The 12,996-nt window shown below is 40.9% G+C and overlaps 1 protein-coding gene across 2 annotated transcripts in view; it reads left to right on the plus strand.

Annotated features, from left to right (window-relative positions):
• The first annotated feature begins 832 nt into the window (after nucleotides 1–832).
• Nucleotides 833–12,996, plus strand: part of pkd1b (polycystic kidney disease 1b) — a 31,544-nt gene continuing 19,380 nt past the window's right edge. The window contains exons 1-12 of one of the 2 annotated variants that reach the window (XM_087845307.1): nucleotides 833–1,075; nucleotides 3,139–3,319; nucleotides 3,499–3,692; nucleotides 4,480–4,598; nucleotides 4,750–4,897; nucleotides 5,420–5,685; nucleotides 5,783–6,544; nucleotides 7,564–7,695; nucleotides 7,839–8,014; nucleotides 8,140–8,276; nucleotides 9,006–12,670; nucleotides 12,746–12,898. In XM_087845307.1, the coding sequence (XP_087701433.1) occupies nucleotides 979–1,075; nucleotides 3,139–3,319; nucleotides 3,499–3,692; nucleotides 4,480–4,598; nucleotides 4,750–4,897; nucleotides 5,420–5,685; nucleotides 5,783–6,544; nucleotides 7,564–7,695; nucleotides 7,839–8,014; nucleotides 8,140–8,276; nucleotides 9,006–12,670; nucleotides 12,746–12,898 (6,030 nt within the window). In that variant the 5' untranslated portion in view covers nucleotides 833–978. Of the gene's footprint in view, nucleotides 1,076–3,138; nucleotides 3,320–3,498; nucleotides 3,693–4,479; nucleotides 4,599–4,749; nucleotides 4,898–5,419; nucleotides 5,686–5,782; nucleotides 6,545–7,563; nucleotides 7,696–7,838; nucleotides 8,015–8,139; nucleotides 8,277–9,005; nucleotides 12,671–12,745; nucleotides 12,899–12,996 lie in introns of those variants that run through there. The other variant, XM_087845306.1, reaches the window with a different exon arrangement.

Below are 12,996 nucleotides of genomic sequence, written 5' to 3' on the forward strand. Positions count from 1 at the left end.
TTCACAGAAATCAGTGACTTTGGTCCCTTTACAGAATTTTAAGTTCTTGGGAAAGAAAGAAAAAAGAAAGAAAGAAAAAGAAAAATACAGAAACTTCTAAGTTAATGCGCCGTTATCACCACCCTCTACATCAGGGTTGGGAGAACTCCAGGCTTGAAGGGCTGGTGTCCTGCAGGTTTTAGATCTCCTCCTGGGTAAACACACCTGAATCAAACGATTAGTTCATTACCAGGCCTTTGGAGAACTTCAAGACATGTCGAGGAGGTCATTTAACCATTTAAAGAAGCTGTGTTTAATCAAGGACACATCTAAAACCTGCAGGACACTGGCCCTCGAGGCCTGGAGTTCCCCACCCCTGCTCTACATGATTTGTTCACTCTCCAGGCAACCCGGATGGCATCCTGTCTTTCAAATCTAGTCTTTGCGTGTGCGTCACAGATCCTTTGTTGGGTAAGTGTTGAGGTCTTGCTGAGACAACAGTGTGTGGACACACTGCAGGAGAGTGACCTTTCTGGCTCTAACAGAAAAAAAAATCTTTTGGCCACACTGTGCTGTGAAGCTAAAACAACTACTGCAGTGACTCTTTGGGCTGTGAGGCTCATTCTGTCAGGACCCTTAGTTGCATCCAGCCTGAAGGAGTCTGCTTCTTTCCTTTGAGTGCCAGGAGGTTTTACAACATGGTAATGAGCAGCTCAGGCCTCCTCTGTCTACTCTGCTTCTATAGTTGTTGCTGAGAGACAAAGTAAAAGTCACCCAGGCGTTCACGGAGAACAGAGAAGAGGCCTTTAAAACAACAGTACCACCATAACTCATAGTGTCTCTGCAGGAGGAGGGAAGGAGGGCCCAGTGGAGATGTGTGTGTGCAGGAGGCACAGAAGTGGATGGAAAGGAAGATAAGACACTAAATTTAAGATGAGGAGAATCTTCAAATCTAGTGTAATACAAGGAGAGAATTAATTTCTACAATGCTCTGTTTCCATGCGTGATTTGCTCGGCAAGATGAGAGCCACGCTTGTGCCGCAGAAACACTCGCTACCCTGGATTATTTGTATGGTTTTGATCACAACTGCTGGAGGTGAGAATCTTAAGTTTGTACCAGGTTACTAAATAGAAAAGAAAAGCTGTGTTCTGGGAAAAACTGCAGTATCAGCTTCAACATTTCAAAAATAATTTCAAAATTCAGAAAACGTCTGGTTATATTTGAAGACGAGATCACAGAATACGACAGTATTGTTGTAGCACTCTTCATCCACGTTACATGTGTTGTCAGTATACAGCAAGGATTGTGCATTATGGCTTTTATTGTATATGTTGCTGTTTGTTTAATGTTAAAGAGAATGTGACTCCTATTTTCACCTTGTGTGTGCGGCAGAAACGTAGTCCTGGAAATGCGTACTTACTTAGCGAGGACTTTGCCAGCTTGGTGGCTGTTTGTGGACGAATTTTGTCAGCACATTAACAAACTGCAAGAAAGTGCAGAAAGCTTTAATAAAGCTTAATAACGTTGGTGTTTATTAAAGTGAGTTAAACCGAGTTAAAGATGAAGTGCAATATACTTAAATGTAATAGAAAATAACTTAAACATATATTTTTGAAGAAGACAGATGACATTGTGTTTAGTTTTGTACCAGCCAATCAAAAAGTGTTCTTTAAACTAACCTTTTTTTCTTTTAAAAAAAATATGAAATATTTTCTTAGATGCTTTAAAGCTATGGTTTTTTGTTTTTCAAAATAAAACTTCCTTCTTCATGAAATGATAGTGCTCCATTATTTAGGAGTTTATGAGCATGTGTTAAAATGCCAGACTTTCAAAATTAAATCCTGCTATCACAATGTAACTATTAACTGCTGTCACCTGTAAGTCTAAAAAAAATCATTATTATTAAACACCAACTTTATTGGTGTTTAATAATAATTACCAGACTAAAGTCTGGTAATAACAACAGTTTCATTGATGTATTTCAAGAAATTCTTGTTGATAATGATACATTTTTTAATCACTGAAGCGTTGAACAATATTATATTATATTTACCAGCTTTTACCAACTATTTAACTTTTTTCACAAAATCTCGACATTGTAGCAGTTTGAATATTTGATTCCTGGTTTAATCCCAAGAGGATCTACTTAATATGTGAGGCTTCCTTCTGTGCGACTGCACTCAAAAAAGAAAAAAATGCCCAAAATGTAATTTTCACTTTAAATATGAAATTACATGCATTTTTCCCCCATATAATTTGTTACATAAGAAATGCAAGTATTTCAAATATTAAATTTAATGGAAGCTGATCAAATGAAATTTGTTTGAAAGGTATCCATTGAATTTATACCAACCATATATTTGGTAATTTTATCAATAAATAAACTGTTGATTTTATATATTTCAGCTGCATTTTATTTAAAATTAACGCTTCATGGCCTATAAAATAATAATTTTTGAGTGCAAAGAAGATCCTGTACCTGAGTGCAATTATGAGGTAAAAATGACTTTTTATTAGAGTAAAGGAGTAAAAAGAGACTAATGGGGTGATCGTGGCTCAAGAGTTGGCAGTTCGTCTTGTAATCGGAAGGTTGCTGGTTCGAGCCCCGGCTCAGACAGTCTCGGTTGTTGTGTTCTTGGGCAAGACTCTTCACCTACCGCCTACTGGTGATGGTCAGAGGGTCCGATGGCGCGATATGGCAGCCTCGCTTCTGTCAGTCTGCCCCAGGGCAGCTGTGGCTACAACTGTAGCTGCCTCCGCCAGTGTGTGAATGTGAGAGTGAATGATTAGTGGAATTGTAAAAGCGCTTTGAGGGTCTCAAAAAGCGCTATATAAATGCAATCCATTATTATTAATGGATACTTCAATTTTTCATAGTTTAAAGTTTTTCTCAAGTTTTTCTGATGATCTTGTCACAGTTTGAATGTGTGCATTTTACTTGTAACAGAGAACTTTTAAAGAGGAATGTTTGTCCCACTAAATTGACTGTATTTCACACAGAACATTACACATGGAGCATGTAGTGCTTCTCTCCTAAAACCAGTCAAATATGTCTTTGTTCACCTGGATTTAAAGCTAATCACTGATATGATTCACATGAGTTATTTAAGAAAGTACTCCTTGCATGTGGTTCGCTAAGTTTTGCTGTTGCTTTCCAGAGAACATTCCCTGCCCGCAAGGCAGTCAGGTTCACCTGAGCAGCCTACGATGCTATTGGCTGTCAGAGATGGCAGTGTCATGGTTTGAAGCACAGGCTTCATGCAGAACGACCCTGGGAGGGGACTTAGCAGCTGCTGACAGCCTAGAACTTCAAAGTTTCTTTCTCCATGTCTTTCCAGTGTGAGTCTGACGAACAATATACACAATCATTCATATCATATTCTCCTGAGAACTTTTTGTTTTTTGTGATTTGTGTGTCTACTGCAGAGGACTAATAATGACCCTGGTTCTCAGGAGGATATGCTTCTTCAGCCTGTTTTTAATCTTTAACACAGAACGTGTAACATTTTGTATTTTAGGAAAACCACTGTGTGGGTATGGCTGCAGGACTCTGACCAGGAAGGGGTTGTTCAGCCACAAAGTCCAATATGGTGGGACAAAGATGATGATAATCCGGGGGAGTGCACTCAGATGGCACTGGGAACCCTGGGAAGGTGGAGGAAGGCCCAGTGTGCAGGACAATACCATTTCATCTGTGAAATGGAAGTAAATGGTGAGATTTTTGTTTCATTAAAGGACACCAGAAACTCGTATGAATGTGAAAGCAGGAAGAAGAACTGAATGCAGGCAGTATGGTAGGTTTTCAGGTGGCAGGCAAGCTGGCAAACAAACAAAAGCAGAGGGCAAGCAAAGCTCAAGCTCTGGAAACAGAAAAACACAGCTCGACTGAACATGCTGATAATTTGGCCATATATAAGCCAAATATATACACCGACCAAGCATGCCATTATGACCACTGACAGGTGAAGTGAATAACACTGATTATTCTCTTCATCATGACATTGTTAGTGGGTGGGATATATTAGGGACTAATGTGTTCATCGCTTACCTGGGGAACTCCTGGCACCAGGATGCAATATGGGTTGAAGGCAAGCTGACAAAGGCAGTGTGAAGCTTTGGGTAACGTTCTGTTGGAAATCCTTGTGGATCCATGTGGATGTTATTTTGACACGTAACACCTACTTAAGCATTATTGCCAGCCATGCACACCATTTCATGGAAATAGTATTTCTTGACTGGTCTAAGGAGCTTGGAAAGAAAAGCAGGAATGGTTTGAGTACGACAGCAAGACTCAGGTGTTGACTCCAAGTTCTCCAAATCTCAGTGTAATTGTGCATCTGTGGGATATACTGTACAAGTCCATACCATGGAGGCCCCCAGCTCTCAGCTTACAGGACTTGAAGGATCTGTTGTTAGTGCAGCCCATGCCTCAATCAAATATATAAAAAATGTCATTTGAAATAGACTGAGGTGATTTTGTTTTATTCATCTTCCTGTAGCGCCTTTACCATCGATAGACAGTTACCTCATTGGATTGGCTCTCATGACCGGCATATATGCGGAAACCCACGTGCAGCTTCTTCCCAGTGTTCCAGATATCGGACGGCACACAGTAGAGGTAAAGTATTGTGCTTAATCACTGACTCCTGACTCAATGAATCATAGGATATTATAAGGTGAACGGCTGCTATGTGATTCCAAACTAGGGAAAGGAGAGGATGAAACACTCACAACTTTTGTATATAAGTAGGCTCCCATGTCTCCCACAGATGCAGCTTTTCCCAGGCTTGTGGTTCAGTCATGCAGGTCAGTTGCTATCAGTGGAACTGGTGGTCCAGCCCAGTCCTGTGTCCTCTCTGGCTCGTGTCCAGATACTTCGGCCCTACTGCAACCCAAACTACCACTTGGTACCTCCAGGTACTGAAACAGCAGTGACTAAAGCCTAATTTTTCATAGCACCTACTTGGCTCAGATCCACTCAACTCAGTTTGGGATATTTTGTCAATACAATTTAGTACCACCTCAATGTGGGCGGGATAGTTATAGGAAGGCCCAGTGTGTGTCATTTGTATGCAACACAAACACAACACAAACTGGAGGACACTGAGGTGATGTATACCTGCTGGTCACTTTATGGCCTTTCGTAAGACTTAGTATAAAAGAAGAGAGTCAGAAAAGGATGCAGGCTCTTGGGTTATTCAGTGACATCACTCTCAGGCCCGTCAATGACACGCAGTCTATCGACATCACATTTTCTGCTTGACTCAGCTTGATGGGAACCCAGGCTGACTAGGTAGAACTACTAACCAAGTTACCACCTAATAGAAAACGCTAAAAACCGAGTCAAGTTGAGTCGAGCTGAGTAGGTGCTAATGTGAAGGAGGTGTAGGATGTATTTGTCTGATACTGTAGGTGATAATCTGCTTTTTTATTTGTCAGGCTGCAGCTCTCTCCTTAATCCATTCAGCTGCTGCTCAGCAGTACCGCTGTGTAACACTACAGGGGGCTGCAGCACAGGGCAGCACTGGTGCCATCTACTGGAGGCATGCGTGCTCACCACCAGTCCATGCAGCACCTACGACTCTGCCATCAGAAATCGGGGCTTTGCCTTACCCCCAAGATACTCCGACTTACCACCGTTCTATCACGTGGTGGCAGACCTGCCTCTGAAAATAAACCCTACCTTTGAGCTAAACACCATAAGGGTTTGTTGATTATCTTGCAACCTTTTTGGAAAATGCACCTTTTAAAACTTATGCCACAATAATTCTTTACACGTTATTGTGTTTGTTTTTTCAATAGCTGTCCCTCTTTGAGCGAGCCATCGTGGTTTACCCTGATGATATTGTGGCTATACAGCACACTCTTGACTCTGGAACATTTCTACATTGCCTAAACAGTGAAGCCTCTCAAAACTCTCCCTGGAGCCAAAGTTACCTGTCCTTCAGGGGGATGGAGTGGGGAGGCTGGTTGGAAGGAGTTACTTTACTGCCCCAAGGAAGCAAGTGGGTGGATGGAGTTGTGTGTAATCTAAGGATGCTTTATGTGGACACGCTTCACAGAGCTACGGAGCATGAAGACATCTTTGACTATACTCAGACAGAGACAGCCACTGTCAGTGGTATTAGGCCCCTTACTACAAGCTCTAATCCCAGTCTTAGGTCTAAATTCCAACTTGAGGTCATTCACCCTCTCCCAGATGATGAGAACCAGATTCATGTCCAAATCAGTGTCCCAACTGTCATTATTCTCAAGGCCCTGTTTGGAGAAAAAGCCAGCAGCTCATGGTCAGCCCCAGTGCTCCAGACTGGAGTTCCGTTTCTTCCATCCTGTCCTGAAAATATGTTTCAGTCTTCACTTGGCTGTAGGAAGCAATCCCAGGATACCTGGTTTTCATCTGCGACTCTGGTCTTATCATCACCTGGAATTCAAATCCTGAACATCAGTGTGATGGATGTGCAAAGTTTTCAGAGTTTGAGCGTGAAGGTTTGTGGCTACGAGCCTGTGACGGGGCTTAGTGTTGAGCCACATGGATGCCTGAGGATGCTTGTAGATACATCGCAGGTGAGACCACCAAAAAGGAAACTGTGACAAAGATGCTAAGTTTTTTTTTAACAACATATTTTAATGAAATAGCTTGTGTGAGTCTCAAAATAGCAGTTTATGTTAATTGTTATACCAGTTTGAATGCAACCAAAAGAAATTAATAACAACTAGATGAATTGTTATCCAAGTTCTGGAGGACACACTTGGTCCCCAGATGATAATTCATAATCATCCATCCATCCATCCATCATTTTAACCGTCTATCCAAATAAGGGTTGCATGTGTGTGTGATGGCCAACACAGGAAAAAGCTAATATACTACATAACTCCAGCCACTGGCAATTTTAGATTATTTTTTTTCTTACTACAGAGAAATCAAATTGGCAACTTAAAAACTTTTACAGAGGTTTGTTTTTTGTCAGATTTTTTTGGTTTTGTTTGTTTTTAGCAAAAAAAAATTAAATTTGCAAGTATAACTTCAAGAATACATTGCAGGAATACCTAAAGAACCTTTACACATAACATAAAGTTGATAAGTATAGTACGTTTCTTATCTACATTAATTTACAATTCCAGTGGATCATTGGTGTAATATTTCATCAAGTCCAAGATATTTCAGCTCACAATGCATAGGACCAAAGATTCATATTTAAATCCATCAGCTGCTGAAAGCTCTTTGCACTGGTCACATTGCTTTGTTCATCACCACAGTGTTTCAGGCTGACACATCACTGACTGACTTGATTCCCTTGCTTAAACTTAACCTAGTTAATGGGGTTTCTTGGTGTGTCTATGAGTGTGCTTCTGTACCTGGAGTACAGTGTGTCAGTGCATATCACTTGTATTGCAGTAGCTGTATGGAAAGCTCCATCAAATATTTGCTGTCTTAAGTGCTTAATTTGGAGGCCATTGACTATTTTGTTTTAGATTTAGTTAGTGTTTCAGTAAGAGTTGCAATCACAGTTAAACATGGACAAGAAAGTAATGTTAGTTTCCTTAGTTTAATGTAATGACATTTTTTATGTTTTATTTTGTAGTCATTTACAGCCACACTGGAAAGCGGCTCTTCAGTAAAATTCTCATGGGTGATTGGCGACCTAAAAGAGTTTGCCTATGAAGGGGGAGCTTACAGCGTAATGTTTAAGAAACCTGCTGAGTATAAGCTGCTGGTAAGAAAAAAAAAAGTGCACTATGCTCAGATATTAGTTGTTTTATATTATTTGGCAAATATAACAAATAGAAATTTCATGATTACAGTTAATAGAAAAAAGGATTGAAAAAGCAGTTTTAGTAATCAGTGAACTATCTGTAGGTGACAGCGTCCAACCCAGTGAGCTCGCAGAGCCAGCAAATCCTCCTGACTGCAGATGAAATCACGCTGCTAGCTGACCCAGAGTTCCTGTCAGTGAGTGAGGTTGTGGCTGTGGATGTTACTCACCTCTACACTGTGAGGGTCAGAGTTGATATCTCCCTTCCAGTTACCTTTAGGTAAAGACTTCTGTAGCCATCTCTCCAAAGACTTTTATTGAATTTTTTATTGACAAGAAAGTCTTGCAATGAAAATGCACTCATAAAGCTCTTTTTGTATGCTTTTCATGCAACTTGTCACTTAGATGGGATTTTGGGGATGGCAGGAGCAGTGTCATCCACACGCAGCCTGCTCCATGTCAGGCCATGGAAGCACATGTGGCAAGAAGAGAGAAGCAAATGTATATCCAGGAGTCGGTAAACTACAGCTATCGGATCCCAGGTAAACACGCACAGAAGACTTAAATTATTGACACTGCTGATTATTGTAATATTTTTCCCTATTTTAACTTTACATCCCATGTCTTTAATGTTTTGGTTCACTGACACTTTTAATCAGACCTTCCTATTCCTTTACCAAGCAGCTGAGTTTAGCAACTAACGCCACTAAACCCACCTACCAAGCATCAACACTGATAGAAAGTCTGGTGGACATATTGGAGCATTTGGGAGTGCTGCACATTTTGGTTAAAACCAAACCAGATGCTAAATACTAATGTTGCTATATGTCTGCTTGATGTGTAATGAGGCAAATGATTGCAAACTCCTTCAGCATATTGACTTTATGTGTTCGCAGTAGAGCAGTGTTATGTTTACAATTAGTTTCTCCAACACACACTGGCTAAAAAGGTAATTAATATGAGTTTAATGGTGCTTTAAACAGCCGGTTAAGCAAACATTAAATTATCTTTTAGTTAATTTAATTTAACTTTTAAATTTTCTCTTTGTTGCCTTTTTGGCAGGGACCCCAGAATCATATGTAGATATTTTAAACCATTTGTTTCTCTTTTAATGGAGATTCATATTTTTAACCACTTTAGAAAGGATAATATTTTTGAAATTTTCTTAAGTCTTTAGTAGGAAAGTACCACAAATGACACTGTGGTTGACTGCTATGCACTTATAGTATTCAGTACAATAAAGCAAAATTCATTTTCTGTGTTTAATCCAGAGGACTACACACTTCACGTTCAAGTCTCCAACCAATATGACAACACTGAAACATCCATGAAGATAAATGTCCGCCCTCTGTTAATCAGCCTCTTCATTTCCTCTTCCACTTTGGTGCCTGTTGTCAACCAGACTTTCGATCTGGAAGCTTCAACCGAACCCTCCGCTTTTGTTGTCTTCTACACATGGGACTTTGGAGATGGTTCTAAAGCTGTCCAAAGCATCCACGCTAGAACTGGCCATAGGTTTGGATCTGCAGGAGTATACAACATCACAGTACTGGCTAATAACACAGTTTCATCCATTAGTGCCTGGGATTTGGTGGTAGTTATGGAGAAAATCTCTGGATTAACTGTCTCCAGCAGCAGATCAAGTGAAGTTGGCTCTGCTACAGATTTCAAAGCTGAGGTTTCTACTGGTACTGACCTCCTCTGGGATTTTGACTTTGGTGATGGGTCCCGGCAGGAGAATCTTACAGATGGTTCCATCTCACACATCTATAAGTTTCCAGGGAACTATACAGTAAAAATGACTGTCTATAATTCTGTCAGCAAAGCTTTTCAGTCTATCATTGTTGAGGTCTATGCTTTGACTATTAGAAGTGTTCTCCCGACGGAATGCATCATGAGTGGAAAAGACACGCAGTTTACAGCTCTGGTGAATGGAAACGTATCCAGTCTGACTTTCCATTGGCTGTTTAAAGACTCAAATGTAACTGTAGTGATAGGACAGTCCACAGCCATGCATATATTTACAAGCCATGGTATTTTTCATGTTAACCTGACTGTGTTTAGTTCTTTCACACGTACCTCATTTAATACGAGTGTCTGTGTTCAAAGTCCAATAACGAATGTTGTGATGCAACGCTCAAAGAATGTGGTGGCAGTTGGTGAACAAATATGCTTTGGTGTGTTAGTGTCCCCTGAACAGATGATGGGTTACCAGTTCAAATGGTTTAGTAACTCCTATGATCCTGCTACTGTAACTGAAAACTCTGAGAGGTGTTTTGTCTTTGGAGATGAAGGTGTTGAAGAGGTGTCAGTAACAGCAAGTAACAAAGTCAGCAGCAAAACAGCCAAAGTTAACATTACCATTCAAAAACCAGTGAGCGGACTTTCTATTAGGCACAATAGCCAAAGTGATGCACTGATTGTCAATACAGTAGCCTCATTTTGGATTGCCAGTTGTGCTGGCACCAATGTGTCAGTGCTGTGGAACTTTGGAGATGGGTCACCAGCGGAGCAGAAACATAACGTCTCACATGTCTTTACCTTGTTGGGTCAGTTCACAGTCACTGCAATAGCATTTAACGCTGTTAGCCGGGACTCTACAACCCTCACAGTGAATGTAATACTCCCTGTTTCAGACCTTTCACTTCACACCAGCCAGCCTTATTCTGTGGTAGGAGAGGAAACTGTCATCACAGCAGTTAGCAGTGCTGGAATTAGCAGTGCCAGCTACTTTTGGACAGTAGAAGGCATATCTTTAACCAGTCAGGGAACTCATGAGTTTAGATTTGCTTTCCCGAGACCAGGAGTGTATCGAGTAAGCGCTATAGCACAGAATCTATTGAGTAAAAGAGAGGCAGATATTTTAATTGAGGCATTTGAAAGAATAGAGGGACTTCAGATTGAATGTCAAAGCCTGATAAATGAGAAATATATACCAACTCATGAGGAAGTGTTGTTTACTACTTCAGTCACCAAAGGCTCCAACATTACTTTCCATTGGCTTGCCAGACAGAGTGAAACAACCCAACAAATTGCAGGTGAAGGAGAACGTTTTCATTTGTTACCTGGAACACCTGGTAATCTTTCAGTTCAGCTTAGAGCCTCCAATGTGTTGGGTGAGGTTACCAAGAGTGTTTCTTTAGTAGTAGTTGAACGTGTAAAAAATGCAGTCATAACAGTACAGTCAAACTTTGTGGCATGGAAGAAAGTAGTGAATATCTCTGTTTTTGTGGATACCGGATCAGACTTACAATACCTTTGGCGTATGAATGCTAACCTTTTACCCCTTCAGACACAGGAACCTTTTCTGCGTTACACTTTTCCAAGTCTGGGTTCTTATCTTGTCACAGTTGTAGTTTGGAACGCTGTGAGCCAGAGTAACAACACCAAACAGTTTTTAGTTCAGGAAGAAGTCCAAGATGTAGACTTTCAAATTGACAACAAGACACATCCATTTAATGTCAATGCAAGTGCTACTTTTTCCTTTCATGGGTTTATTCACAAGGGTAATGATCTGCATTGGGACTGGAAAGCTAGAACTGCCAAACAGAACATTTTTACCTCAACCAGTCAAACATTTAACTACAGATTTTCGCATGCAGGCACCTACCAGGTGTATCTGAATGTTTCCAATGAGATAAGTTGGCAGATGGTTTCACACGATGTCACAGTCCAGGATGCAATCAAAGGTCTTGTGCTGGGCAATAGCAAGTCCTCCTTCTGTACTAACGAACAAGTAACATTTATTCCAACAATATCCAAAGGAAGCAATGTAAGCTTTCTTATAACTTTCCAAAACAAACACTGGACTCTAAGTGATATTTTTGAGGGCCAATACACCACATCAAGTCTTTCAGTCGGGAGACACATAGTTACAGTTCAAGCTTTCAACCAGGTCAGTAGTGCAGAGGCGTCCTCTAGCATTCTAATCACTGAGCAAGTTCAAGGTTTGCAACTTGTAAACTGTTGTTCTACTACTCTAGAAGCTCAGAAAGGAACCCAATTCAAAGCAGAGGTTCAAAGTGGATTTCCAGTTAACTACACCTGGATGTTTCACTTGGAAAGGTCAAGGCCCACTTGGCTCATGGGAAAAGAAGTCATCTTTACTCCCTTGGATAATGGTTCATTGTTTGTTAGTGTGTCAGCCAGCAATGGACAATGCTCTCAGACAGTAAACCTGACTGCTACAGTCGAGTGGCCTGTTAGGAAAGTAAAGCTCATCTGTCATTCAAAGAAAATATTTGTTGAACATGCTATCCGATTTTCTGCAACGGTGGGCAAAGGAAGCAATATTAAATATGTGTGGGACTTTGTAGAATCCAAGGAATTATTAGTGACAGAGTCAAGTGCTGTTAACAACACTTATTATAACACTGGCAAATACACAGTTATGGTCACAGTTTTCAACAGTGTCAGCAATGTGTCCTCACAGCTACACATAGAGGTGGAGGATCTTCAATGTTCCAGCCCACAGGCCTCCCTGGTCCAAAGCCAGTCTACTATATTGAGGTCTAGAACAAGTTTCTTTGAAGCAAGTGTGAATATTAATTGCTCTTCTTACAAGACTCTCTATCTGTGGGAGGTATTCACCGAGTCAGACTGTGCCTATGGCAACACTGATATTTCCGGAAACAAAGTCATTCTCCAAAATCTGGAGGATGCAACACCTTTTCTCTCAATCCCAAAGCATGTGCTTAATGTAGGGAGCTACTGCCTGGTATTCACACTTTCATTCCAGGAAACTCCCATCCTCCTCAAACTGAAGACTAACATCACAGTGGTCCACTCACCATTAGTAGCTCTCATCAAGGGAGGCTCCCACAGATGGTGGTCCAGCCTAAACAACCTTGTCCTTGATGGGTCTGACTCTTATGACCCTGATATTGAGCCAGGAGTAGAAGATGCCCTTCAGTATCACTGGAGCTGCATGACAGTGGTAGGCAGCTTTGGATGTTTAAGATTTCTATTGCGTTGCATTCATCCTGTGTCTAACTATAATAACAATTTGCAGAACTCCAAAGAGTCCTCTTTTGTAAAGCAGCCCATCGGGTGGACCAGCAGTAGGATGACTATACAAAGCAATCATCTACACCCTGGCACAGTCTACATTTTCACCCTTACTGTGCACAAGGAAGGGAGGAGACCTTCCTCTGTTAACCAAACGGTATGGAGTTATGTTGAATATTGCTTACAATCAGATGATTTTGGAGATTTAAGCAGGTATGGATGAACTTGTCACTGAGGGAAGAAGCTACTGGGCTG

This window comes from Neolamprologus brichardi, chromosome 8 (assembly GCF_056152115.1).
Source record: "Neolamprologus brichardi isolate AB-2024 chromosome 8, ASM5615211v1, whole genome shotgun sequence".
In the NCBI taxonomy this organism is placed as follows: domain Eukaryota; kingdom Metazoa; phylum Chordata; class Actinopteri; order Cichliformes; family Cichlidae; genus Neolamprologus; species Neolamprologus brichardi.